This window comes from Rhincodon typus, chromosome 11, assembly GCF_021869965.1.
Source record: "Rhincodon typus isolate 14 chromosome 11, sRhiTyp1.1, whole genome shotgun sequence".
NCBI classification, from domain to species: Eukaryota; Metazoa; Chordata; class Chondrichthyes; order Orectolobiformes; family Rhincodontidae; genus Rhincodon; species Rhincodon typus.
In genome coordinates this window covers 51991419-52018162 of record NC_063342.1, presented here as the reverse complement: position 1 = coordinate 52018162, position 26744 = coordinate 51991419, and the positions used below count along the sequence as shown (strand labels likewise).

General features: G+C 38.1%; 1 protein-coding gene across 1 annotated transcript in view; it reads right to left on the bottom strand.

Annotated features, from left to right (window-relative positions):
• Positions 1-26744, bottom strand: part of il1rapl1b (interleukin 1 receptor accessory protein-like 1b) — a 1317350-nt gene that overhangs the window by 886263 nt on the left and 404343 nt on the right. Inside the window, exon 3 of the mRNA XM_048603178.1 lies at positions 25508-25573. Coding sequence (XP_048459135.1) covers positions 25508-25573 — 66 coding nt within the window. The remainder of the gene's footprint in view (positions 1-25507; positions 25574-26744) is intronic.

Sequence of the window (26744 nt, the reverse complement as noted above, 5' to 3'; positions counted from 1 at the left end):
CAGAATTCCCATTTCTGACCAAACATGGAGTGGAAGAGGGGTGGCAGAGGAATACAAAATTGCTGAGCAGGGTTCAAACTGGCTGAATCATGTTTGAATCAACTGCAGTTAATGTAACAGATTTGTCAGCTATCATAATCCTTTGAACATTGAAGAAGCCAAAGAACACTATCATAATCCTGCTGCCATTATCTTCTCAGCATTATTAAGACAGAAATGACTGGGAGTATGATGAATTCTGGCCATTGTAGGTGTTGAAACATTTTTCACCCACACCTGCTGGAGAGCTCCTCACATAATTCCAGAGCAAAAAAAAAATCAGCTTTGAGCGAAAATTTTGTAACAAGCTGATATTAGAAAGGTGAATCCATGTCCAATTCCTCTCAATAAACAACTTTGCCACATGTCAAAGATGACCAAAATACAATCATTCATACATTTGATTTACAGGATTCTTTTTGAAATGCTTTTTCTAACATGCAATTTTTTGTCACAACTACCCAGAAGGCCATATGAGACATCAAATGCATTGCAAGGAAAAGGGTTTAAATGTCTAATTAGAATGCTGCCTATGACTCAATTATTTGGAGTCTTGGGTATTCAAATCCTGTAAACTGCAATCAGTTAGTTATAAAAGATAAAACAAATGGTGTTAGGGTTTAGAAAAAACACAAGGATCAATGTGGGCAGAACACGAGCTTGAGAGGAAGAAACCTAGGGCTCTCCACAGAAAAATTCTCCACTAAATGTTACTGTCAATGGGCCCAATCCCTGCAGTACATTTTATTAATAAACTGTTACAATGCATAATTTGCCAACAATATCATAAAACAATCATTGACAAATGTTCTGAAATTGCTGCACTATTATTGTGTCAGATTTTAAACTTCTCTTTAAAAATTCAGTCACAGATGCTGAGCTCTTTAATACAACATATAGGAAAAAAACTCTACCTTGCTTGCACAATGCAAGGAACTTGCAAACACAAAGTCCTGTGACAATATAACGGTCCAGACCTTATTGCAGTAATGGTGACAAAGTTTCAATGTTAAGTCATTACTCCTCTGAAACACAGCAATGGACTCCTCTTAAGCATCATTAAAAATGGAAAGCAGATGATTCTGTATTGTTGAGCATGCATCTCTACCCTCCCACTCCACACTGAAACAATCAGTGGGAATCCACGGACTAACGAAAACTTATCTTACATGTGGTTTCATTGTAAACATCCTCAAAAAGATTAAATTTTATTGAATAAGGTGTAACTGGACAAAATATTATGTTCATAAATACTTCTTAACTGCTTCATTAACTTTAGAAAAAAAATTTTTTTTCATATTTGCTGAATGTAAAATTACTCCATTTTAAGAACTCACACTTCCAGAAGTTTTTATAAAAAGTTATCACCCAATTTTTGACATCAGCAGCAAGTGTCATTGCTTCATTGCTGATTTAAGTTCCAGCCCAATATTTAAAGCATCCAGAAAATTGCTGACTGATCTTCATCAATGCACTGCATTGCTGGATAAGATGTACAATAATGGTTTGCTGTGCATTCCTGAGATGCAATGCTCTCACAAATGGTGGAACATAAATGAAAGTTAAGGTATTCATTTGGATCTTGCAAATTTATCTATTTTTATTCAGCAGTCAAAGCGTCTTTCCGCTACTCAAACATTCTCAAAATATTTTTGTTAAACTCCAAGAAACAAAGGCCATCTTAGCAAAATAATTCCAATAAAACACTGAAAAACTTAAACAGAAGACTAAACCATATTTCATGATCAAAAAGCAAAAGTGGCGCTGAACAAATAAAACTAAACTGGGAATCCTCAGCAGGTAAGGCAATATCTGTAGAAACAATAAAGGAATTAATGTTTCAACACAAATCCTATTATTTTGGCTCAGAGCCCACATCCAAATTCCTCATTCTCTTCACAGTTACTGTTCTATCCATGCATCCAGCATTTTTGAGTTTTGTTTCCATTTCTTAACCCTTTCATAAATAATTCAAAATTTCATTGGTTACTAGTATTTTCCCATGATATGAACAGAAGCTATTTTACATATTAAAGATCCTGTTATATCAGGTAAATTTCCATTCAAATGCAAATTTAAGTCAAGCAACTCGCTCATGCTGCAAAAATCAACAACTACATTCCATTTTGTAATTAAACTCTAATCACATCCTATATCCAAGGCCAATATTTGTTGAATTTGAAATGAAAAAGCACGGTATTATATTACACGGAAGCATTCTAATTACTCATTGCACAAATTGTTTATCGATTTTCTTCTGAACTAATCAAAGATATTTTGGAATTTGAATGGTAAATACTAACAGATAGCTACTCATTTCCATTTCAGCAAAGTGGCTCTTCTGTTCAAAACAAAAATAATAATTCCACTCACTATTATTGAAGTAAATGAAGTGTTATCCATGGAAAATGACAAGGTTTACCAAAATAATCTGCAAAACAGCAACTTATTGAAGCAGTGTTATTTTAAAAAGTAGCTTTACTTCAAAAGATTCTGAATATGTTCAAAAGAAGAATCACAGTATGAAGAGAGAAAGCGTCTTCCAAAGTTGAGGGATAGAGATGAGTGAGTAAGTAAACATGAACTGTAAGGCCAGACAAGACTGGCATTAAGTATGAATGTTATTCATGTCACAGTGCTAATGGCAAAAACGGAGTGGTACAGATTTTCAATTTGTCAAATTCCAAACTAATCCATTAAAGTGATCATGAAAGAGACCTTTCAACTATGGCCTACTTCAGCGAGGGAAAGCGAATCCTGGAACAGCACGAGGGGGCCAGTCCCGGCGCAGCGCGAGGGGAGGCGAGTCCCGGCGCAGCGCAAGTAGAACGAGTCCTGAAGCAGTGCAACTTACCTTGATGCAGTTGAGTTCTGGTGCAGAGTAGGCTGGAAGCTGGACTGCAGCGGGACAGTTGTTGGACTAGGGTCTGACGCAGCTGGTAAAACCACGTGCTGAGCTGCTGTTATTTGTAATTTTTTTATTGGACTGTAATGTCAATCCTTTAGCTATGTTATAAATATCTTATTTTTGACTTTTTTTTGACACTATAAGTAAATGCTACTACTTCTCCTTTTATTCCTCTTTCATATCCAAGGTAACATTGGTACTTGTACCTAAGATGGCGCCACTGGAAGGCAGCCATTGTAAAAAACTTTTGACTGTATTTCTATACTGGAGTACATGTGACAATGAAGGATATTCTATTCCATTCTACTCTATTCTAGGTATGGACAATACAAATAAATATCGAAGAAAAAGTTCAACGAACTAAAATATAATATTTGCTGTTACATACATACCGACAAATGGAGCTAATACAAAATCTACCCAAAATGGATGGCAAAAAATATTGTTGAAATTTTGGAAAACTTCCATTTCACCTAGGGAGATTCAGTTAACCTGAGCAAATTAAATTTTTTTTAGCTTAAACCAGACTCTACAGCAGACGTCCTCAAAAGTTCTCAACCGGATGTACCTGCAATGCTTACCACAGACTGAGGAACTCACCTCAGCCAGACTTTATCCTCCTACAATACTCAGAATTGAGTTCACGGAACAATGTTTAAAGATGCTGTGACATGGATGTGGTAACAAGCGATACACCTCAGACTGAATTTTCAGTTCCCAGTGCTGAACAAACCTTTACTGAGAGGAGGAACCAGGAATGAAAATAAGGCTGCATGTTAAAATCTCCCTTTCAATTCCTGTCACCCACCTGTCACGTCAGAAAGTATGGTGAGCTCCCTTAAGCAACCTTGCATTCAATTCTAAATTCAGGTTTCTCTGCCTTTGGCATTTTCATCCCAGATAGGTGGGTTCCCAAATTGTTTGGGAATCATGCCAGGTTATGGCAGTTTGGGAGTCTTGGAGAGAAGCATACTGTGGGATCAGGAACCTTTTGGCAGCTAAGTTTCAATGCTTTTGCCAACTTCAACTTTCATAATGAAACGGTTTATGGTTTAAGTATGATATCAGTACAGCGGCATGATTTCTACATTGATTTACTGTCATGATATCTACTGTGTCTTTGAAATGCTCTTCCAATATCCACTCTGCACAGAATCAATGACTCATACAATAACACTCTCAAGTGACTGTTCTTTTTTAATTCATGAGCACGTCAATCAGGTATTCAATATTGCCTTCAAAAAAAAAATTCTCCCTCGTGTCTTCTCATGAAACAGTCACTTAAACACCAAATGAAATTCATTGAAAAACAGAGAAAATGAGGTTTGGGTCATTCAGCCCTTCAAGCATTCTCTACTCATCAATATGAACATAGCTGACCACTTAATTCAGTACGCTGTTCCCCTTTTCTCCTCATACCCTTTGAAGCATTTAATTTGTCCAAATGAGCCCACAGGTATTGAAAAACCACTTTAACAAAAGATCAAATTATTACAAAGTAATCGGTTGTCAATCAAACACAGTCACCTTTCCAATTGTATATCAGATTTCTTTCAATGATCATTTCAATGAGTATTTATAAAGAGGCAACATTGCTATTTGTTCAGCCTGCATCTATTGATAACTCTCATGATGAATGGGCATGGAGAGGAGGTGGGAAAATGTTGGGCTGAGATGTGAGCTGGAGTGCTTAATAACCATTGATTGGACTGTACAGATGCCCTAGTAAATGAAGCTGAGAATTCTAACTTGCCAGCTTCATCATCTGCTTTCTCAGGCCAGCCTCAGGAGGCAGTGGTCTCAACTCATAATGAAGCTGACACCTACAGACTGGTTAACACTGGTTAACTGGGCCGATGGTTTCACATATTAGGAAATGGCCCAACTTGCAGTTCTCAAATGGAAGACAAAAAGCTAGCCTCAGATCACTATTTGGTTGTGAAAGCTGTTTGAGAATGCTCTAGGATTCAGCTTTGATTCAAATTGCAGTCTGGGACTGAACTCTCAGACAATTCCGATGTGTAGAATCAGATCTAAACCAAGAAATCCATAGCTAGCCATATCATAAATGGATTTAAATAATTTAAAAAATACAATTTCTTCTCAAGAACAATTCTCCTCAGTTAACTCTTACTTGGGCCAAGAATCACGGTGAATGGTATTGGTGCTATGCTAAACTTTCACACTGCACAAAGTGCTTTGCTAATTGCAAACTATATTTTAGAGTTCATGTACAAGAATCATTTTAATTTCTGTAGAAACTACAAGGTCTTTAAGATAGATACACCTCTCCAGTAAAGTCACGCCTAGCAATAAATTGAACATTTTGGACTATGGATCAATCCTATTAAGCTACCTACTTTGTTTAATAGACTCATTTGTCTGCAGTGTAAAATTGCCTAACATTGCCAACTCAGCAATATTAAGCATCTATGTAATGAGCAACTAGGGGGCAGAATAGAACAAAAGAGGACAATTAGGAGGAAGCAGCAGATGAAATTGGAGGAGGCAGCCAACACATTGCATTTCTGTTTGAGCTGTATGTGGTAAGCTCATTTGGCTCTTTCCTCACTTACCAATATACCCAAACCTGATCTTCCCCCTATCACTGTCACACTGCTTGGTTGGTTTCAATGCAAAAATAAAATTCAACACAAGACAAATATTCTAAATTCATAATTAAATCATTTGATGATACACCATCACCAACCATCACCATTGTGCATTCTTTTACTGTCTGCCTTTTTTGTGTACCTGTGCAAATCTATTGCTACTACACAGTTCTACGGCAACCATTGCAACATCATTGTGGAATACTGACACCTTTCATGGGGAGGAATATTGGGGGAGGGAGGGGAGGCAGGAGGCAGGGGATGGACTGCATGTGGTCTTGAAGAACAACCTTGAGCAGCTCCAATTCTACAAGGTCTGGCTTTAGATTGCAGCGTCTTGGCACAAGCAACAGTAGTCTTGCTGACAGACAACAAGGGCATCAGCTGAATGGCAGTGAAAAGAAAAAGAATGTCATTACTCTGAGAGAATGGTGCAAGGTCCTTGTCCACACAGCCATCTTTACTTCTCTGAGACGGTGGTGCCTCAGCTGGAGGACAGATCATTAGGTCAGTAAGACATTGGTCTTCCAGGACACGGATATCTTCCAGGTGGTTGCAGCCAATACTGCTTCGAACGCTGAGAAATCAGTCATCAAACACCGTTTCACAGACAGGTTTACCCTGTACTAACAGGATTGGTCACCACGTCTATGATAGAAGGAATAGGCCCCAAGTTCTCTAAAAGCCCTAACCAAAGTCGGTATACTTCTTGATATTGTACAGACCTTTTGCCAGGCTGAAACTGCTTCAACCATTTTGGTGTATGTGTCCATCAGCTTTATTCAGTAGCTTGACTCATCCAAATATTCATTTAAGTCCCCTGAACCAGATCTTATGAACGAACATGCCCTGCAGCGAGCGGTGCCTGTGCCAGCCTTGTTGCTTGCCCTGGCTGTAGAGTGCTCATGCTCAATAACTCACCTCTAAGCTGTATACAGTGCTAGTATCTGAGCTTGTGGCTGCAAGCACAAGATTGTGTGATAGTGATTCTTCAATGTTACAGGCTTCTGTGCCTGAAATAGGGTCAAGTATATAAGGTGGTGAAACTATAAATATTAGATGCAAGTCCTAATTAATAGAGATCGTTAGTCAGTGAGTGGTCATGATGATCACACTGAGTAGTGTCCAATGCTAGTTGGGGAAACAGTAGAATGTGGTTGACTCACTGAACCAGGGAACAAGTTCAAATCTCAGTACAGTAGCTGGTGAAATTTCAGTTCAATTAATAATTGTGAAATTGAAAGTTAGCCACAGGAATGGTGACCAGGAAACGGTCATTGATTATCTTTAATAAAACCCATCTGGTTCAATCCACCATCCTTGCCTAATCTGGCCTAAATGTGACTGAAGTCCTACAGAAATGCAGTTGACTCTTAATTTCCCTGTGAAATGTCCCAGAAATGCTCTCAACTCGAGGGATATGCAACAAAATCTTACCCCTCCTTTCCATGAAAGAAGAAGAGAAATCTTATTAGTTTTAAAAACTCAACTGCTTGTTGAACTTCAGCAATAATGTGTCCAGATCCTCAGGGCTATACTACTGGCTTTAAACTACCCTACTGCATTTTCTGAGCTTTATAAATGGACATCCTGGCTCCCTGTGTTTCAGCATCTCTCTCCTCTCATAAATTCCAACTAAGCAACCGAGTCCAGTATTTTAAAATCCAGACGCCCAGTATCTCCTCCATCTTGCCATACCGATGTTTTTCGCAAGTCAAAAGCAGCAAGAGAATGACTTCTAGCATTGGCTGAAGTCGTGACACCCATTCATCCCCTTTGTAGGGTGCCGCCTGGTTTTTTAGTCATGAAATCTATCTTTAATCTGTTTCAATAAAGGCAATTCATTCCAGTTGCCAATTCTGTTCCCATCATTGGCACTCCCTGACCAGTTCAGTTTTTACAGACTATTTTTATTTTTCTTTCAGGTGTCCAGCATCTGCAGTATTTAACTTGTGTGTTATTTTAACTTAAACTGTTCTTGCTCCTAGGTTTCAACTCATAGCTAAGACATACAGCCATTCCAAAGTACGGTCAAAACTGACTGAACTCTACAAGCATGACAACAGAGAGAAATTTGCCAGACTAACCCACAATGGGTGCAGATTCATCCTGCATTGTGGCTGCCACACTCAATTCCAGGGATATTAATTTAGCTGTTGAAATGTTTTGAAAATATACTCAGAGTATAATGCAATCATTGAGGAATAAATGCTCATCATATTGCTCAAATACCCATCATTATTGCAAATCATTAGTGCCCAAGTATCCTCTGACAGAATCTTGGAATAAATTTTATTTTATCACTTGCAAATAAATCTGTTAAGGAGGACTCCTGCATTCTCAAATGGTTAGATTGAGCAGAAAAGCAATGTTCTGTACAATTGTGCTAAAAAAAGGAGATTAAACTGCTAGAATATGAACTGAAAGTAGTAGAATTAGTCACCCAGCATCTATGGAGAGTTTCCACATTGGATATTCTGCCTGGAGAAATTCGACTGCAGTTGTTTTTTGTTGAACTGGTTTTATGTCGCCAGATGTCTTATTGCAACCAGGGGAGTGAATCTCCTCCTCAACCATCATGAACTGTTTCATTTCCTACACTAATTACAGTGCTCAAACAGGAATTGCTATGTTCCCCAGAATAATGGGCAGTTGAAATACTGAACTGATGCCTAACAGAAGATGATGCAAGCTGACTCAAACTCAAACCATGCAGCATTCTTCCAAACCACAAACTAAGTTTCATTTCAGAGAAAAACTTAAACCCAGACCCCAGAGGATGACAGCAGCTAACAATCCTTTTGTTTTCCCCAAGACCAAATATATCAAGGAAAAGCTAACAATGTCAAAAGAAGAGATTTTAAACATTTAGTGGATATGCTGGAAGCATAAAGCATAAGAGATGCTCATAGCTGGATTATTTCCAACTGAGTATTTGAAAATAAATAAAGAGGATAATTGGCTTCAAGACAGTGTACACAGGGTGAAATTGATTTTGTAGATCGCTGAGGATCCTTTTGATATAGACAGAGCCTGGAGAGGAAGGACAGATACACCAGAGTTTTTGTTTTGGAGAGGAAGTACTCTAATTGATTGGAGCAGAGTACAAATACAGCAGTTGGATAACCAAGAAAAGTCCTTTTTTATATTCAATTTTGTCACATCCATCGTACTTCAAAGCCAATAAATAACTTTGAAAGTGCAGTCAGTGTTGTTATTTGAGCATTGAAACCAATGATAAAAAATAGCACACACAGAGCTTAATCAAGGAGAATCTGTATATAAAAAAACTCCATAGCAGGCAAGTGTCTAAACACAACAGCAGTGTCTCTTTAATGCAATAGAATTCCCCTTCAAAAGATGTTCCCAGTAAATCAATACCTGAATCAAGTCATGAGATTTTACTCAGAACATTTTCTGACTCATTCAATTAAAATCACATGAAGTTTCAAATGATCCTGATTTCTATATTTCGATTTGCTTCCATTGAAATATGCTACCCAAGATGCAATTAAAATTGTCAGGCCAATAACCGCTGTATCAGGGCTGTAAGTGAAATCATTCTGGGTTGTTTAGTGTGACAGAATGAAATATTGCTGCGAAAGAAAAAGAGATATGCTGTTGAAGCTTTTCATCTTGCACTCATTAGGATGAATGCAAAAATACCAAATTTATAATGCTTGAGAAAAGGGTGTTGATGAGTTTGCAAGTAGCATTGCCATCAACAATGCAGTAGAACGTAGTTCATTCCTCAGCTTTTGCTTAAATTAAATTGAGAAACATAAGAAAACTGATTGTCAAGGCATTGCCCTGGGGAATGCATCAGGGACACAGAACCCATGCCTTTGTCTCATTAAAACAGATACGATGCCTGAACATGATCCTTCTGTTTGCAGAAGGCAGGTCCTTGTGTGTGAATATATGAAGGTTCTAGCAAGCATAATAATCATATAGACAGCTTGATGGTTAATTTAAATTGGTTATTAGTACAATTCCTATCACACTCAGGATTGTTCAGTTAAATGCTGATTGATTGTGGAATCACATCCATATATTGAACACAATGTTCTGAGTATTACAAGTATGGGCTGGTTGAGTAGACTCTGTACTCTGCTTCTTGCATAATGGTGATGGGCTGTGTTGTTTGATAGGAACCACCAGTTGTTGTGAAAGAAGGCTTACATACCTAAAATCGCAAACACAGATAATACTCATTTGTGTGGCAAGCAGCATAGCTTTTTTGCTTAATGCCAGAACCCTGTTAGAGAATACCATTTGTCCTGCTGTATATAATTCATTCATTGTCCTCTTTGAACAGAAACATTATGTCCAGGCATTGTGCCTTTATCGATTGAACAAAATCTTAAAAGGCAACTGTACCCAGTGCATTCTTCATGGCAAAAGCTTAACTAATCCGTGATCAGTCAACAGACTATCGATATCTGTTTCTCACGTAGTATGAATTGTTCTGCTCTGAAATTTGCTATTCTTACATCTGTTCTGGTGAGTACAAGATGAAAACGTTCAACAGCACAAAAATCAGTGTTCAAATAACATAAGGAACACAAGAAGAATAGAAATAATTAGGAAGAGATTAGGCAAGAGAAAAATCTAAATTAAGACATGCTTAAAAGATACAAGCAGAAGAATCGAAATGTAGCCGCTACTAAGAAACTTGAATATTTGAATATTTATAAGACAATACCATGTTATGCAGTGTATTGAAGTGTACCTAGAGATTGGAGGGGTAGAAAAAGGAAGAACTGTGGCTAGAATTTTTCACAGCTCATTAAAAGCAGGGATGACACCAGAAATTATACAATAGATGAAATTGTTCCAATTGTTAAAATAGGTCATGAACATGATCTGGGGAATAATGTCTGTTACCTTGACATCTGTAATATGATAAAAAGGAGTTCAACAACATTACTATTTTAGATGGTGGGTAACTGGAGTTTCAGAAGACAGTTAATAAGGCACCTCGAGATCTGTAACTAAAATGAGAGCTTTGGGGATATGAGAGTAAATAATTCATTGGATAACAAACTAGCTAAATCATACTAGACATAAAACAGTGATTAATGGGAGCAGTTCTAATTGGATAATGGACTAAAAAAGGAATTGTAGAGTTAGTTCCTGCAGCATGTCAGTTAGACATTAGTTATTAATAAAGGTATTCCAAGCAAAATATCTAAATGTGCAGATGTATCTACTGTTTGAAAAACAGAACCAAGGAAAGCCCCAAATCAGAAATAGATCTAAAGTGGCTTTAATCTGAAGACTACAATGATCAATATTTTTATAAAATTAAGTAAATTAAGCATTAAGATATTAACATGCATATAACGATGTTTGTGTTTTCAGAATTGATGCGACAACAATTACAAATGTTATCAAGAAATGTAACGTAGTAGATATCAATTCTAACAAAATGAAAATGCATGACTTGTAACCCCCTGCATCCCTCTGTAATGCCTCCACTCCTCCGATTCTGGTCTCTTGTGTGTTCCTCACTCAATTACTTACATCATGATGCCTGAACCTACGGTTGTCTCAACACTAACCTCCGGAATTTGCTTTCTGAAATTCTCCACTTTTATCTCCTCATTTAAGACATTCGTTAAAGACTACCCATCTGACCAAGCCTTTAGTTATTGACCTAACATCTCATTATGTGGCTTGGTGTCCAAATTTATTTAACCATAGCTGTAAAGTGCCTTCCAATGTTTCACTATATTAGAAGGTGCTATGTAAATATTGCTAGTCTAGGATGTACCGTTGAATAAGGCAAATGAGAAAGAAAAGTTATTACACAATAAATACAGATTGTTAAAGTGCAGGAGGCGGTTATTTGGCCCATTATGCCTGCTCCAGCTCTATTACCTTGTGGCAATCTCCTACCTTTCCCCCATATCCCTGCAGACTATTTCCACCCAAATCATCATCCAATTCCCTCAAAAGTCTCAGTTGAACCTGCAGGCCACATTTCCAAGCAGTGCACGCCAGATCCTAACAATTCACTGTGAGAATATTTTTAATCTCACATCACCCTTGCTTCGTTTGCACATCATTTTACAAAGTCAGAAGTCACAAGACACCAGGTTATAGTCGACAGGTTTATTTGATATAATTTAGCTCACCCCAGTCCAACACCAGCACCTCCACATCATTATTTTACAGTAATGACCAGTTACTGAAGTGATACATTATAACAAATAAAATATAAATCATATTTAAGTTTTTAAATATCTGTCAACAATAGCTCTAAATAGTTATGTAACTTATACATATTCAGACACCATCTTTATTTTTTGGACAATAGAGTTTTAAGGTGACTATTCCAACTCTTTGGAATACCCTTCCTCAAAAGACAACAGATACAGAATCTTTAAATACTTTATGGCAGAGTTAGATAGATTCTTGATTACCAAGCGGATGAAAAATTGATAAAAATACACATGAACGTAGAGGTGAGGTTAAGATCAGAACAGCCATGACATTATGGAATGGCAGATGAGGCACAAAGGACTGAGCAGCCTGTTCTTATACCCAACCCGAAATGTCAACTTTCCTGCTCCTCTGATGCTGCCTGGCCTGCTGTGTTCCTCCAGCTCCACACTATGTTATCTCTGACTCCAGCATCGGCAGTTCTTACTATCTCTGTTCTTATTCCTTGTTTGTATGTTTGTATGTTCATATATTCGTTCTTATGTCAAGTAGTCCACTATTTATGTGCATGGTTCATAAATTACCAATAAAGTATAGATGAGAAAGGTCATTTGCACAAAATTAATTCATCCATTTCAGAAAATCCTTAAGTTTTCTTTTTATTGAACCATCAAATTGATTCAAAAATGTTGCCTAACATTTTGTTAAACTTTTTGTTTCAACTTAAATAGAACTGAATTTCATACGTTGGTCACTCTGTATGCAAATATAAGAAATAGAAACCAAAGTATGTCATTCAGCCCCTTAAGCCTGCTCCATTATTTAATAAGATTGTAACTAATGTGTTTACTTCTTGAATTTCGTATTGCCACTTAACCTGGTTAGTCTTTGATTCTCTTGTTTGTAACTCTTCCTCAAGTATTCAATGACCTCAGCTCTATCACTTCCAAGCACAACATTGACAGGGACAAAAAAAAACCTGCTCTTCATCTCTGTCCTAAAAGAGTTACACTTTTTTTTTTAGAAATCTTGTCCTATAGTTCTGCACTCACACACACACAGAATTGTCATTTTCACACCCATCTCATCAAGACCTTATACACTGCAGTCAAGTCATTTTTCTAATCTCCAGTGAAAGCAAGCCGAGCCTGTCCAATCTCTCTGCACAGCACATCCAACTAACTCCAGCTTTCAATACAGTAAATTTCCTCTGAGCCACCTGCAACACATTTAGATTTGTCCCTAATATATAGGATTATGAGATGTGGTTTTATCAATGTTCTGTTTGACTGAAGCATTACATCGTTACTGTTATGTTCAATTCCTCTTATAATAAAGGACAGCACCCTATTAGCCACCTTTATAATGTATTGAACAGCAGACTAACAATTTGTGACTCAAAAGAGCCAGAACACGTAAATCACTCTACACAGCGGAAGTCCAGAGTCATTATCCGCTTGAATAAGATTTTGCTTTTTCATTCTTCCTAAAGGAGTGAACAACTTCATATTTTCCCACAATATCTGTCATATTTTCACACATTCATTCAACGTATTTTCTTTATCTGACTGCAAATTCCCTCCCATCTTCAAAATCTATTTTCTTACCTATCTTTGTCCTATTAGTACATTTAGCGACCATGCTTTCGGTCCCCTCATCTAAGGCAGTGCTGTCACTTGTAAAAGCTTAAGGCCTCAGCACATGCAGATCTCCACTTATTACAGCCTGCCATTCAGTCGGTGACCCACTTCTACATTATCTCAGTTTCTATTAGCCAGCCAACCTTATACCAAGGTTAATATATTATTCCTGACACATTCTTGTGGACACACTTTTATTTTCTGGAATAAGCTTTGATGCTGCACATTATCAAAAGATACTATGGTCAACAGGAAAATTTTATGACTTCAATCTTCAAATTGATCTTTTACTAGTTACAGCCCACTTCCATCTGGTCATATTCCCACAATTGATTATAAATATCAATACCTTTTTCTAATCAATTGATCTTGTACAATCTGGATGTGTTTATTGGGTGGAATCTTCTGCCCATGCTGGTGGTGAGCTTTGAAATGGAAAGGTCATTTATTTTGACAGGGTGGTGGTGAGGACATATATCAACCTGGTCACCTCTCGCCTCTACCAGAATTAAGTTCTGGGTGGGAAGATACATGATTGACACTTTTACCCTGCCACTTGAATTAATGTCACTATGCAACATATAAATGGTTCAAATTTTGCAGTCTGCTTATCACCTCAGAGAAGATTCCCTTCAATAGTGCTTATAACAGCATTATAAAACTAAATGGGATACCAAGCCACTTTAGGAGATAATCAGTCAAATAAGCAAAGCTTTGGTCAATAAGAGAAGTTTAAGGAACATCTTAAAGAAGGATAGAGATCTGGATAAGTGGAGGAGGTACAGGAAGCTATTTCCAGTGTTTTTTAATGGTATTATATTTAATTCAGGTAAGACCAGTAGGTTTGTAATTCCTTGTTTCAGTTTTATTCCCCACCTACTTTCTGAAAATGTGCCCTATGTTAGCATATTTCCAAATAAGTAATACATCACCAGTAAAAACTGATACCTTCCCAAACTATCAGTGCATTACAAGTTTCATCCATCGTATTCTCTAAAATACTGAAAGAAGTATGCACATTCGAAAAAGAACAGAATAATCAACTGGAGATTTATTCATTTCAAATCCTGACAGGCTTTCAATTATTTTCAACACAAGCATATAAATTTCACATTCTGCATAGAATCCCTCAGCTTGAGGAAAATTTATTGCCCGTTCTTTTCCTTACGAATATTTGGAAGAAGTGATGATCCACAATATTTTCTAATTTGATTTCACCCTTAATATTCAACCCGAGAATATTATCTAAGTTTTTTTGTGCTTTCTTAATAACCTCTTACTGTTTGGATACTGACAGAATATTTTAATGTTGTCTAACTTCAGCTGGTTCACTTTTTCCAAGTCATGGAGACATACAGCGTAGAAACAGACCCTTCAGTCCAACCAGTCCATGCCGAACATAATCCCAAGCTAAACTAGTCCCATCTCCCTGCTCCTGGCCCATATCCCTCCAAACCTTTCCTATTCATGTACTTATCCAAATGTCTTTTAAATGTTGTAATTGTACCGCCATCCACCACTTCCTCAGGACATTCATTCCACACGCGAAGAACCCTCTATGTTAAAAGATCTGCCACTTATATTTCTTTTTAATCTCGCTCCTTTCACCTTAAAAATGTGTCCCCTAGTCTTGAAATCCCTCATCCTGGGGAAAAGACAACTACAGTTAACTCTATCTATATCTCTCATAATTTTATAAACTTCGATCAAGGTCCCTCTCAACCTCCTATGCTCCAGTGTAAAAAGTCCCAGTCTATTTGGCCATTCTTTATAACTCAAGCCTTCCATAACCCAGCAACAGCCTGTTAAATCTCTTCTCAACCCTCTCCAGCTTGATAATATCCACCCTATAACTGGGCAACCAGAACTGGACACAATATCCAGAAGAAGCCTCACCAATGTCCTGTACAACTCAACATGACTTCCCTACTCCTGTACTCAAAGGACTGAGCAATGAAGGCAAGCATGCCAAACACCTTTTGAACCCCCGTCTATATGTGACACAAACTTCCAAGTGTTATGTACCTGCACCCCTAGGTCCCTCTGTTCTGCAACTCTACCCAAGGCCCTTCCATTAATTGTATAAGCTCTACCCTTGTCTGTTGTATCAAAATGCAATACTTGCATTTATCCAGATTGAACTCCATCTGGCATTTTGCAGCCCATTGACGCATTTGATCAAGATCCCTTTGTAATCTTAGAAAACCTTCCTCACTGTCTAATATACCCCCAATTTGGTGTCATTCACAAACTTACTAACCATGCCTCTATATTCTCATCCAAATTATTTATATAAATGACAAACAAAAGAGGACCCAGAACCGATCCTTGTCAGAGATAGTAGGAACTGCAGATGCTGGAGAATCTGAGATAACAAGGTGTAGAGCTGGATGATCATAGAAGGCCAAGCAGCACCAGAGGAGCAGGAGTATTTATTTAACCTTTTGATTAAACTACCAACATATCTGGGAAATATTCTGAATTCATCTCAGTGAATTCCAATCCCTCTTTAAAATATTGATAGAGGTAATTTTCTTTGTCTTGTTTCGTTTTCAAATTTCCCACCAATACATTTAAAGACATGTTTGATTAGAATGACCTTGATGATTTTTTTGTTGTGAAGTTATCTTGCATGCTCAACATTATACTATTAAAGAAATTCCATCCTGTGAGGCCTGGAGCAGGGCTCTCATTTTCCATGTGGAGTCGGCCCCTGGCAGTGGCATGACGTGGACTGGTGTAGGCCGGAGCAGGATGCTCTCGGTGGCATGGCGTGCAAGCCTGGAACATGACTCCGGCGGTGGTAAAATAGTGAAGTAGCAAAGTTAGACTCTTTTTAAGTTATCTTTCTTTATTTTATTCTGTAAATGGTGCTTACGTACAAGCAACTGTGCACACTTTTCACTGCACTTTGTTTTGAAAGTACTTGACAATGAAGGATATTCAATTCACTTCAATTTCTGCTGCAATACTCCTGAACCAAGACCATTTATTTTAGCGGCTTTCAGGCATCGATTAGTTTAACCCATTCACAATTACATATTTTCTATGTTAAAGCTGATCATTCTGAGATTCTGGTTTCCGGTTTCCAGTTCGTACACCTTCCACTTCATGTACATTTTCTTGATCAGATCACTGTGAACATTACTCCTTGTGACTTCTTAAGTGTACTAGATTAACACATTGCACAATCTCAAGAGACCTTGTAGCTCCAGTTTATCCAGCCTTTTCATCACAAGGATGATAACTTCTGGTTTAAAATATAATTTGTAAAACATCAAAGAGTTTAAAACTCACAAATTTACAAACAAGTGGTTACAACAACAACAGAGATTAAAACGTACCAGTACAGGATTGTTTTCAGCGTTTGAAATGCCTTTAACAGTACTTCCCATTGTAAGTTCAGCAATTCATCAGAAATCTGAATTTATAGGTTCCGTGTTGCCTCTTTTTTTTTCAGTAGTTTCAAATCTCTTTCAAAAGGTTAGGAACTGCTGAACTGGAAACAAGTCTGGGCACACCAGCGTTTGATACTTTAAAGTTTCAACTTCTTCAGTAAAATATTGCCGAGAAGAAAATTTCTAAGAGAAAACATTTTAATTCAACATTACTTACCATATCCTTTCTTTATGGTACACTACGCATGTATCACCTCACGCTAAGCTTCAAAGATATCCTTGTTTCCCCAGTGCAGTAAACTCCAAATCCTTATCTAGAAATGTAGTGTAACTGACTTCTTCTACAATTGCTTCAGCACTAGTTTTCAGATTGGGACTTTTTGTCCTCCAGTTCAGGACTGCTGTGCCCCCTACCCCCATCTTCCCTACACTTTCATTCCTCCAGTGGCTAAGATTTTATCTGTATCAACTCAACTTTCTTATGGATCCCTCTTTAATCCTCTCTTTACTGCAACTGGCCTTCGATAGCTTCCTAAAAAGTTAATCGTTTTGACTATGTCATTGCACAAAATGCTTTGGGTTGCTGACTGTGCTAGTGGCATTGTACACAAGGCCTTTTCTTTGGGTGTGAAGTTTTCCAAAAAAAGAAGAAAATTAGGTGACTGGATTCTTTTTAACACAACCAATGCCAAAATCAAAAGCTGGAATTACCATTATTTTCAGCTATTGTAAAGGGTTATGCATGCTGTTATTTATTTGTACTGAAAATAATAGTTGTTCTTAGACAGTTTCAATGGGTAGAAATGTACTATCATACAAGTTTGCAGGAAATTCTGAACAGAAGTACTTAATCTTAATTGCTTCACCAAAGTCTGCATTAAAATAGACTAAAAACGTTTGCAGTTTTTTTTGATAAAATGCAAAGTAAAGTAATGTAATATGATAGTTATGGTGAAAATAGACTATTAATATTCAAGTTTCATCATGTCTTTAATACCAAAGACTTTCACAGACTAAAGGTTTTAAACAAAGGGCACTGCTAAGCTAAAATGGGTGCTGTGATTACGTGACAAGCCCAAGCAGACTTTGTAATGCACAAAAACTGCTGCCTTGGTATTACCACTTGTCGAAAAGCAATGAAACTCAATGAGGTGTCAAGAAATTTGCACCTTTTGTTTTACTCACACTTGCATGATGACTTGATATATTGAAGCTGAAAAGGCTACCTATGGAATGTTCTGTCTGGAAATTTAAAAAAAATGAGCTCGACTAGATATTTAAAAGGAGAATTTCAGTAGCTTGTTATGAACAATAAAGAGAGAAAGCAGCATGGACTGACCACAGCGAGGATACATAAAGCTCCTCTCTCAATCTCAATAATCCAGCAGTGGTGAAAAAAAATTCGAAAATTTCAGCTGAATGGAAAATCAAGGATATTTGCAAGGTTTGCAACTCCAAAGGAGACAGGACAGCAGCTAAGCTGTTGAGACTGTGGCAACTCAAAGACTCCACCCCATCTCATTCTTAATAAAATAATTACCTGTGGGTTTGATGTTGAATTTTGTTTTTGTGGGAGGCAACAAAATACTAACTTTTACTCGAGAAAACCTTGGAATTGACTCTGCTCAATTTTGATTTGGTTAAACAAGCTTAATTCCAAGTACTTAAATCAATCACCCATGCAAACTCTGTGGCTTTTTAAAAACACAATTTATGCAAAGCATGCATCACAGAGCAGGCCAGTATTCATTGACCATATGTGATTGCCATCGCGATGATGGTGAGCCACTATCCTTAACTGCTGCAGTCCATGTTGTGTAGGTACATCCAGTTTTATTTAGAAGACAGTTCCAGTGTCTTGCTTCAGTGATAGTGAAGAAAGGTGATGCAGTTCCAAGTTAGGATAATGCATTGCATAAAGGGGAACTTGCAAGTGATGGTGGCTCCGTATACATGTCACCCTCATTCTTTAGGCAGTAGAGGTCACATTTGGAAGGTGCTACCAAAGAAGCCTCGGAATGAACATTGAAGGTATTGGTTATTTTCCCTGGATCATGTCAAGCTTCAAGTATTGTTGCTGCTGCACTCATCCAGGCAAGTGGACACTATTCCATGAAAGCCCTGATTTGCTGTTTGCGGATATTGGGGAGGATTTAGGGAGTCAATAGGTGATTTACTTATCACCCAAATCCTGGTTTGTGGTTATTCCAGTTTGTAGTCAATGATAACCTCAGAATATAAATACTGAAGATTCAGCAATGAATTCCCATCAAATTCCAAGGGAACATGGCAAGATTTACTCTTGTTGGAGATGGTCATTATCATTTAATTATCACGCACCAAATGTTATAGCAAGTGTGAATGCTGCCCGGGTCTCGAAACTTACAGACATGGATAGCTTCTGTTTCTGGGAAGACATAAATGGTGTTGAATTTTGTGGAATTATCAGTGAACATCCCAACTTCTGATGTCATGATGAAAGAAAGGTCATTAATGAAGCAGCTAATGATGGATGGGTTGAGGATGCTCCCTTGAGGAACTTCTGGCTTACTGTTTTAGGATGGAGATGATTGACCTCCAACAGCCACAACCAGTGGAGAGCCCTTCTTCCTGATTCTTGTTGACTTCAGCTTTACTAGGGCTCTTTGATGCAACAGTTAAATGCAGCTCATTTCAAGAGAAAGTCACTTCCATAGCACCTCTAGTGGTCAACTCTTTTATCCATGTTTGAACAAGGCTGTCATGTGTTCAGGAGCTGAGTGGCCCTGGCAGAATACATCAGTAAGCTATTATTGTTATGCAAGTGCAAATTGAAAATGCAGGCAATGACTTAAGCATCACTTTGTTGATGCTCAAGAATAGACTGATGGGATGGTAACTGGTTGTATTGGATTTGCAAACAGGGCCTTAGCCTGGGAATTTTCCCTATTGCTGTGTTGATGCCAGTGCTGTAGCTGTACCAGAACAGTTAATGGCAAGGCTAGTTACGGAGCATTAGTCTTCAATAACATTGCTAGAATAAAATCAGAGCCCATAGACTTTACCGTATCCAGTGACTTCAGTCATTTCTTGACATCATATGACATGAACAAATTGACTAAAGACTTGCATCAGTGTTGCTTAGAGACCCTCAGGAGGAGGTAGATACAGATCATCCACTTGGTTCATCTGATGAAAGATGGCTGCCTTGTCTCAACCTTAACTTGTGCACTGATGTGCTGGGTTGAGTATTCCACCTCGGGTCCAATCTATGCCCCTTGCAGCCTCTATGCATCTCCCAATTGATGTTCAACATGGAGGAGTCCTGATCTCTCCGTTTTAAGGGAAGGGTGGCAAAGGTAATTAGCAAGAGGTATCCCTGTCCAAATTGGATTTTATATCCTGACATTTCATGGGGGTGCACAGCTAATGTTGAAGGCTTCCAGGGAAATTCCCTCTCTAGTGTATGCAACTTTGGGTGCGACTTTCCTGTTAATGGGATAAGAAATATCCAGGATGGTGATCATGGTGCATGGGACATTATCTGGAAGGTATTATTTGGATGGTATGACTATAACAGTCAATTGCTCAATTAATTTGTGAGCCAGCTCTCCCAGTTTTGGTCTAGGCCTTTACATGTTATGAAGGAGAACTTTGTAGCATTTGCTGTTGTTTCCAATGATTTGATTAATAATAGGACGGTCCACACCTATTCATTATTGTTACTTATTGTAGCAATTTGATACAACTGAGTGGATTGTGAGGCCATTTCAGAGGGCATTTAAGAGTCAATCACATAGCTACGGATCTGGAGTCACATGTGAGAACAGGTAAGGACAACAGATTTCTATATTGCTGCTGGATCACAATCCTCTCGCTACTCAAACTGTACTGTGAAAATGCCTTCATTATACGTACCACATTAGCTCAAGATGGCAACTCGTCATCACCAAATTTCAAATTCAAATTGTGATGTGCAATAAACACTGGCAGTGACACTGATGTTCAGATCTGAATGGATAAATGAAGCAAAAGATTTCTTTCTCTTCTGGGTATTCTGATTCAGCCTGAGAATGCCACATTTTATTGTTTGGTCATTTAGAACCAGACTATTCCTGAGAAAAGACACCTTCTGTCAGGACCATTCACAAGAAATGCCAAAATAAACAGAAAACTGTATTTATGATGTACAGGAAGAAGGTATTGAGTGGTTGGCAAGTAGACTAGGATTGAAAATGGTGTTGCCAATGACACCAACTATTTGGATTGGCAATTAACTACCAAGTTTTGTTCAAATTTTAAACGAGGCAGATTGCATTGAGCAATCAATGTCCTGTGACACGAACCAGAGAATATCTAGCACCTATTTGAAACTATATTTTGTTTTTTCATGGAACATGGGCATCGTTCGCTGGGCCAGTATTTATTGCCCATCCCTACTGGTCCTTGAGAAAGTGGTGGTGAGCTGCCTTCCTGAACTGCTGCAGTCCATGTGCTAGTTGAAATAGAAGCAGTATGTGTACATCTACTTTCTGGCTGCAAAAAAACAACAGGGCACTGTGTGGTAATACATTGAGCTTCTCTATGTACTTGAAGTTTGCTATACTGTGAATCTAACGGACAATCCCATCTTGGTTGTCAGCATAATTCTTTGTGCACTCAGGATTATTTATTACATACTGTCCAAACACCAAATCACATCTAATGTTAAACACTGATGTGAGCACTCTACAGTAGAAGTGTTGCTTTCCCTCTACTTTGGTACTCGTTACGAATTGTCCTGATGAGTACAAGATAAAACTATTTCACACAATGTTTTTTTTCCAATAATAACCCATGCAAAATGTATTTCTTTAAAAAAAAAATGCATCAATTGCCCTAAAAGCTGACTTGTTGCAACTCTATCCAGCCTAAATTCATGTGTGCTTTGGTGTGTCCTCAATCGCCCGTACTCATCCCTACCTTGTCCTTTTCTGCTTTCCAGACACCCTGCCCAGTAAATGGCAATTAAACTACACAGTTATCCATTATGTTCACATTTTCTACTGCAAGAAATGTAGAACATTGCAAAAGAAAAATTACGTTCATGCCGCTATGATATCCAGGGTGAAGGCAGTAGTCCTTAGTCCATCGGATTTCTTCAAATGTCAGTTCTTTTCCCACACAATTCAAACGTGCCCACTGTTTCGAGTGGTTATGATTCACCAGCTCATCCACCTGTCTAATTCTTCCTGGACCGTCTGCACACTTTCCTATCCTGAGTGCTCCACAAGCTGTCTATTGTCACCAAATATTTCTCAGTCTGCCTTGCAACTGACTGCCACTTGCAGTGTGTTTGGTTCACCTCCCCATTCTGAAATCTTCTGCACCCATTGATGTGAAAGTAGAGGAAAGTCAAAAAAAAAGGCTGGAGGCTTGGATTACTCCCCCCAGTATCTTGTGTCTTTCTGTAATTATCACCTGCTTAACCAATCCCAGATCACATTTGGAAGTACATTGGAGAGTGAAAGACAAAGTCCAAAGAAACAAACATTGGGACAAAATCACTCAAACACTAGTGATATTGGGTGGGGGTGGTGGGAGACAGAGAGAGAAAGAATGAGGGAGAGAAGTGAAGAAAGACAGAACATGTCAAACAAAAGCAATGGAAAAAGTGATCACTTAAAATTATATTGACAAAACATGAAAAATGTGAAATAGTCACGAAAGAAAAAAAGAGAAAGGATGGAAGACAAAGTCTAAGTGAGCAAGATAAAAATAAAGTGCAGGAAAGAAACATCAATGTAAAAGCATCAAGCTCCAGTTTTAACAGGGGTTCAATTCAAATGACTGAAATCATATGGTCCTAACCCCAGCAGCAATTAGTCAAGGAGACTTTACTTGCACCTCACCAGTCTCCTGTTTGCCAAGCGGCAGGAGGCCTCTGTGAGAAATTAGGATTGAAGGAACAGACAGAGGTACATGAAAATGTTGCTGGAAAGGGTTTGGGAGGACCTTTCACATCTGCTATTCCTGATCCCATAAAGAAGGACACAAAAGGCCTACTTCTGGCTCTGACTTCTCCTGATCGGTTGACCTGGTGGAGAAAGCAAATGTGCTTCTGCAAACAGAGACAGTCTGGTTCCAATTTAAACATCAGAACCCAATCTGCATACTTAGAAGAAATCCAATGAACTGCTGTTTAAATTCAAAATTTCCACAGGGATAATGGGAACTCAGTGAGTAAACCACACTATTCGATTTTACTTGCCTATTTTCAGACAGTTTGGAAGAGTTAAAAATGTCCATGTGATCATTTTAACAGAGGCTATATCATAATTAACTGTGTGCCATCCAAAATAAAAAACAACCTGTCTCCAACACATCTCGAGTAACACCAAAGACAATTGGTATCATCCTCTCCCAATTTATCCAAACTAATCATGGCTATACTATCTCCAGCAATGGCCTCTCTCCATGCCATTACTTCTAGAGTTCAATGGGATCTAACTTTTGCCCTTTTTCATCTTCAGCCATGTGCCCATGACAAGAGCAACAGAAGAGATGGGGTCAGGGCTCATGAACGTTTGCGTCATCTATCTCCCTTTTCCATTGACTTCTATCGCTTCTCTGTTATCAGAGTGATTATACAAAGTTCGGTCCTGGATAGGCCACATTTTCATCTAGTTAAATATTGAAAAAAAGTTGGTTTGCAATTTCTGCCACAAATGTTTGGCACCTATTCCATTCAGTTTATGGCCATATCTCAAGTTGAATCAGACCATTCACAACCTTGACACACGATTTGATCCAAGGCCAGATACATGCGCCTCCCTTTCATGCCCCATCATCACCTCTGCCTTGTCTTATTTGCTGCTAAAAATCTGAACCATGTCTTTGTCATTTACAGAATTGACAATTCCAATGCTCTCCTGATCAAGTTTCTGTATTCCATGAACATTATTTCATGTAACTGTCCTTTTTTCACCTTTGATGGGATGTGGACATGTTTGGCAACGCTAGCATATGTTGCCAATATACAATTGGAGTCCTTTGCTTGAGTAATTTTGGAGAGCAGCTAAGCATCAAATACACTGTCGGCGGGTGTGGGTCTGGAGTCACTTGCAAGTCAGAATGATTAAGAATGATAGGTTTCCTTCCCTAAAGGACATTACTGAACCAAATGGTTAAATATTGTTTCACGGTCACCATTGTTGAGACGAGCTTTCAGTTCCAAGTCTTATTGAATTCAAAATTCCACCAGCTCGCATAGCAGCCCAGAGCACTCCTAAAAACATAGCCTGTGTTTCTGTATCACTGGCCCAGTGATATTACCGCTAAGCCACTGTCTCCAGTTCTTTTTATTCACCATCCCTACTTTTGTTGACCTACATTGGCCCCTAGTTCCTCATATTTCAATTCCAACATCTCATCCTTGTATTCAAAACCCTTCATGGTCTTACTCATTCCTATCTCTGTAAACCCCTCCTGACTAACATCACTTTAAGAGCTACCCATGCGTCAAATCCAGGTTTCCTATGCCTCTCACGATGGCTGTGCTTTCAGCTGTTTTGACTGAGCTCTGGGACTTCCTCTCTAAACTTTCATGCCTATGCCTCTAATTCTTTCAGGACTTTTTTAAAACCCTACTCTTTGGGCAAGCCTTTTGTCAGTTTAGCTTGGTTTCTCTGACTACACTTCTTTGAAGTGCTTTTGAACATCTTTATATAACAAAAGATAATAAAAGCAAATGTTGCCATCTGTCAATACTGCTCAAAATTGTACCAATATAGTTTTGCAAAACATAAATTACTGAAATAGTAAAAAAAAAATGACATTCTGAAAGATCAGTTTATGCTACAGAATCAGAGGCATGCCTGGTAAATTAGCTAAACACTATATATCTACCCATCAAGTTCAGTGTGTTTGTAGATGAGTATGTGTACCCTAAAACTGATCAGCTGTCATCCAACAGAAACTCAAGCCATGAGCTGAGTAGTCACATTTTGCCTTGAACATCAGCTAAACTGGAACAGCTGTGAGAAACATATGGCACTGACATGGAAGAGAAGCTGCTGGGTTTGTTGAGACCCTGATCAAAGTGATTGATGTTGGATTATAACGCACAAATTCACCAACGATGCTTCTGAGGAAAGAACGCATCAGACCTAAACACAAAATGGACTAACAAATAACATATGCAATAATATCTGCATTTCCCTCAGGGCATTTTAAAATATTCCTTGGAACTCATCTTTTGATCATTTTTATAGTAATAAGTGTAGGACTGTGCAACAAAAAAAACATATCTTACACAAATTCTACTTTATTGGATAACCTCTATACAATAATCATGAGGTTTATTAAAAGTCAATCATAATGTAGGCTTACCTTTTGTACAAAGGCATCGTATTTTAAAAGTACAATGAATAAGAGTCGAAAGTTAGGTTAATCAAAATTTATAAATAATTATTGAAGTGTTCAGTCTTGATTCTTTTAACTCTATTACATTTCATCATTTGTCACCTATAATAACATGTCTTTACCACCATACCCCAGATTTTCTTTAAGAGTCCAAATTTACTTATGCTGTAACCTGCTATTTTTTTCAGGTTCAGTGATCTTTGAAATGTTAATTTAATAACATTACATGTGAATTTAGTCCAATTTGCTCTTCCCATGGCAATTATTTTCTTGATCACAAAATAGAGAGAGAGGTGGGGGTGGAAAGACAATTCAGAATCTAAAGTTAAGATGTATAATGTGATGAGACTCCAATCTTACCTCCCTCCCTCTTGAAGTTTATTTTTAGAATGTTGGACTTTGTATGGGAGTCCTGATTCAGAAGAACTGCAATGAAAAATTTGAAAGTAAAAGTTGAACTCTCATCTCCACATAATACTACAATAATTTATAAGGGATAATATTAAATAAATACTGATGGCAGAAATGTTGAGGAGAATTCTTTCATGGGAAGTGAACACTTGTTCATTCCAAAATGCCCATGACAGGGGCACTTATTTTATAACACACTGGATTTTAATTATTCATTGCCTTCAATAGAAGGTAAACACAGAACATGTTAAAACAGATTTTTAAAAATTCTTTTATGGGCTACAGCTTTCATGTCTGTTTGAAGTGAGAAGATCGTGAAGCACCACCTCCTTGAACTGCTGTTTTTCATGTGGCTTAGTTACAACCATAGTGCTGTTTGAAGGAATGTTGCAGGTTTTTGACTCAACGACTAAATTAATGGTGATACCAAACAAGTCAGGATGGTGAGAGATTCAGAGAGGACTCGCAGGTTGTGGTGTTCCCACGTGTCTGTTGCTCTTGTCCTTCTAGTTTATAAAGGTAGCAGGTTTCAAAATCAAAGGCACAGGTAAAGGGTCGAACTCCTGACATGTGTGAAGTCAGATCACATGGAACTTGAGTCTCAGTCTACAGGGCTCCTAATAAGACCCCCTCTTACCATCCTCTGTATGCACTTTTTTCAATAAAGACTTTAGCTGTTCACTTAAGGATGTGGATCTCACATTACTACACGGTGGCAATGATGACTAGACACACAAAACCAGAAGTGGGAAGAGCCTAAATTGAAAAGCAGCAAAGGTAAACCATGAGCCAAGCCAGCTGCCTAAACTCAGAAGTGGGGATCATACCTGGTGAATCTCAGCAATGGTTGGCACTAGCAATGACTTCAAGGTGTACCTGGATATCAAACGAGGGAATTGCAAAGCTTTTACAGAAGCTGAACAAAGTGCGGGTGAACAAAGTCCCATAGCAGAAAGCAGTTAGCAACCGAGAAATCAATTAACCAACTGTAAGTAAAATATTACAGTGGAGAAACTCTTAGAGATGGGGAAGAAAGAAGCACTCAGAAAAAAAGATTAATGGCAAGCACGTAAAGAAACACAATGCTATCCAAGTCATAAAGGAATTTCAGCAGTTAACCCCACTTAGCCAGTGTTACAGAGATTCTCAAGTGGAAAGAGAAAGTCAGTCAGAGGTAAAGCTGCAA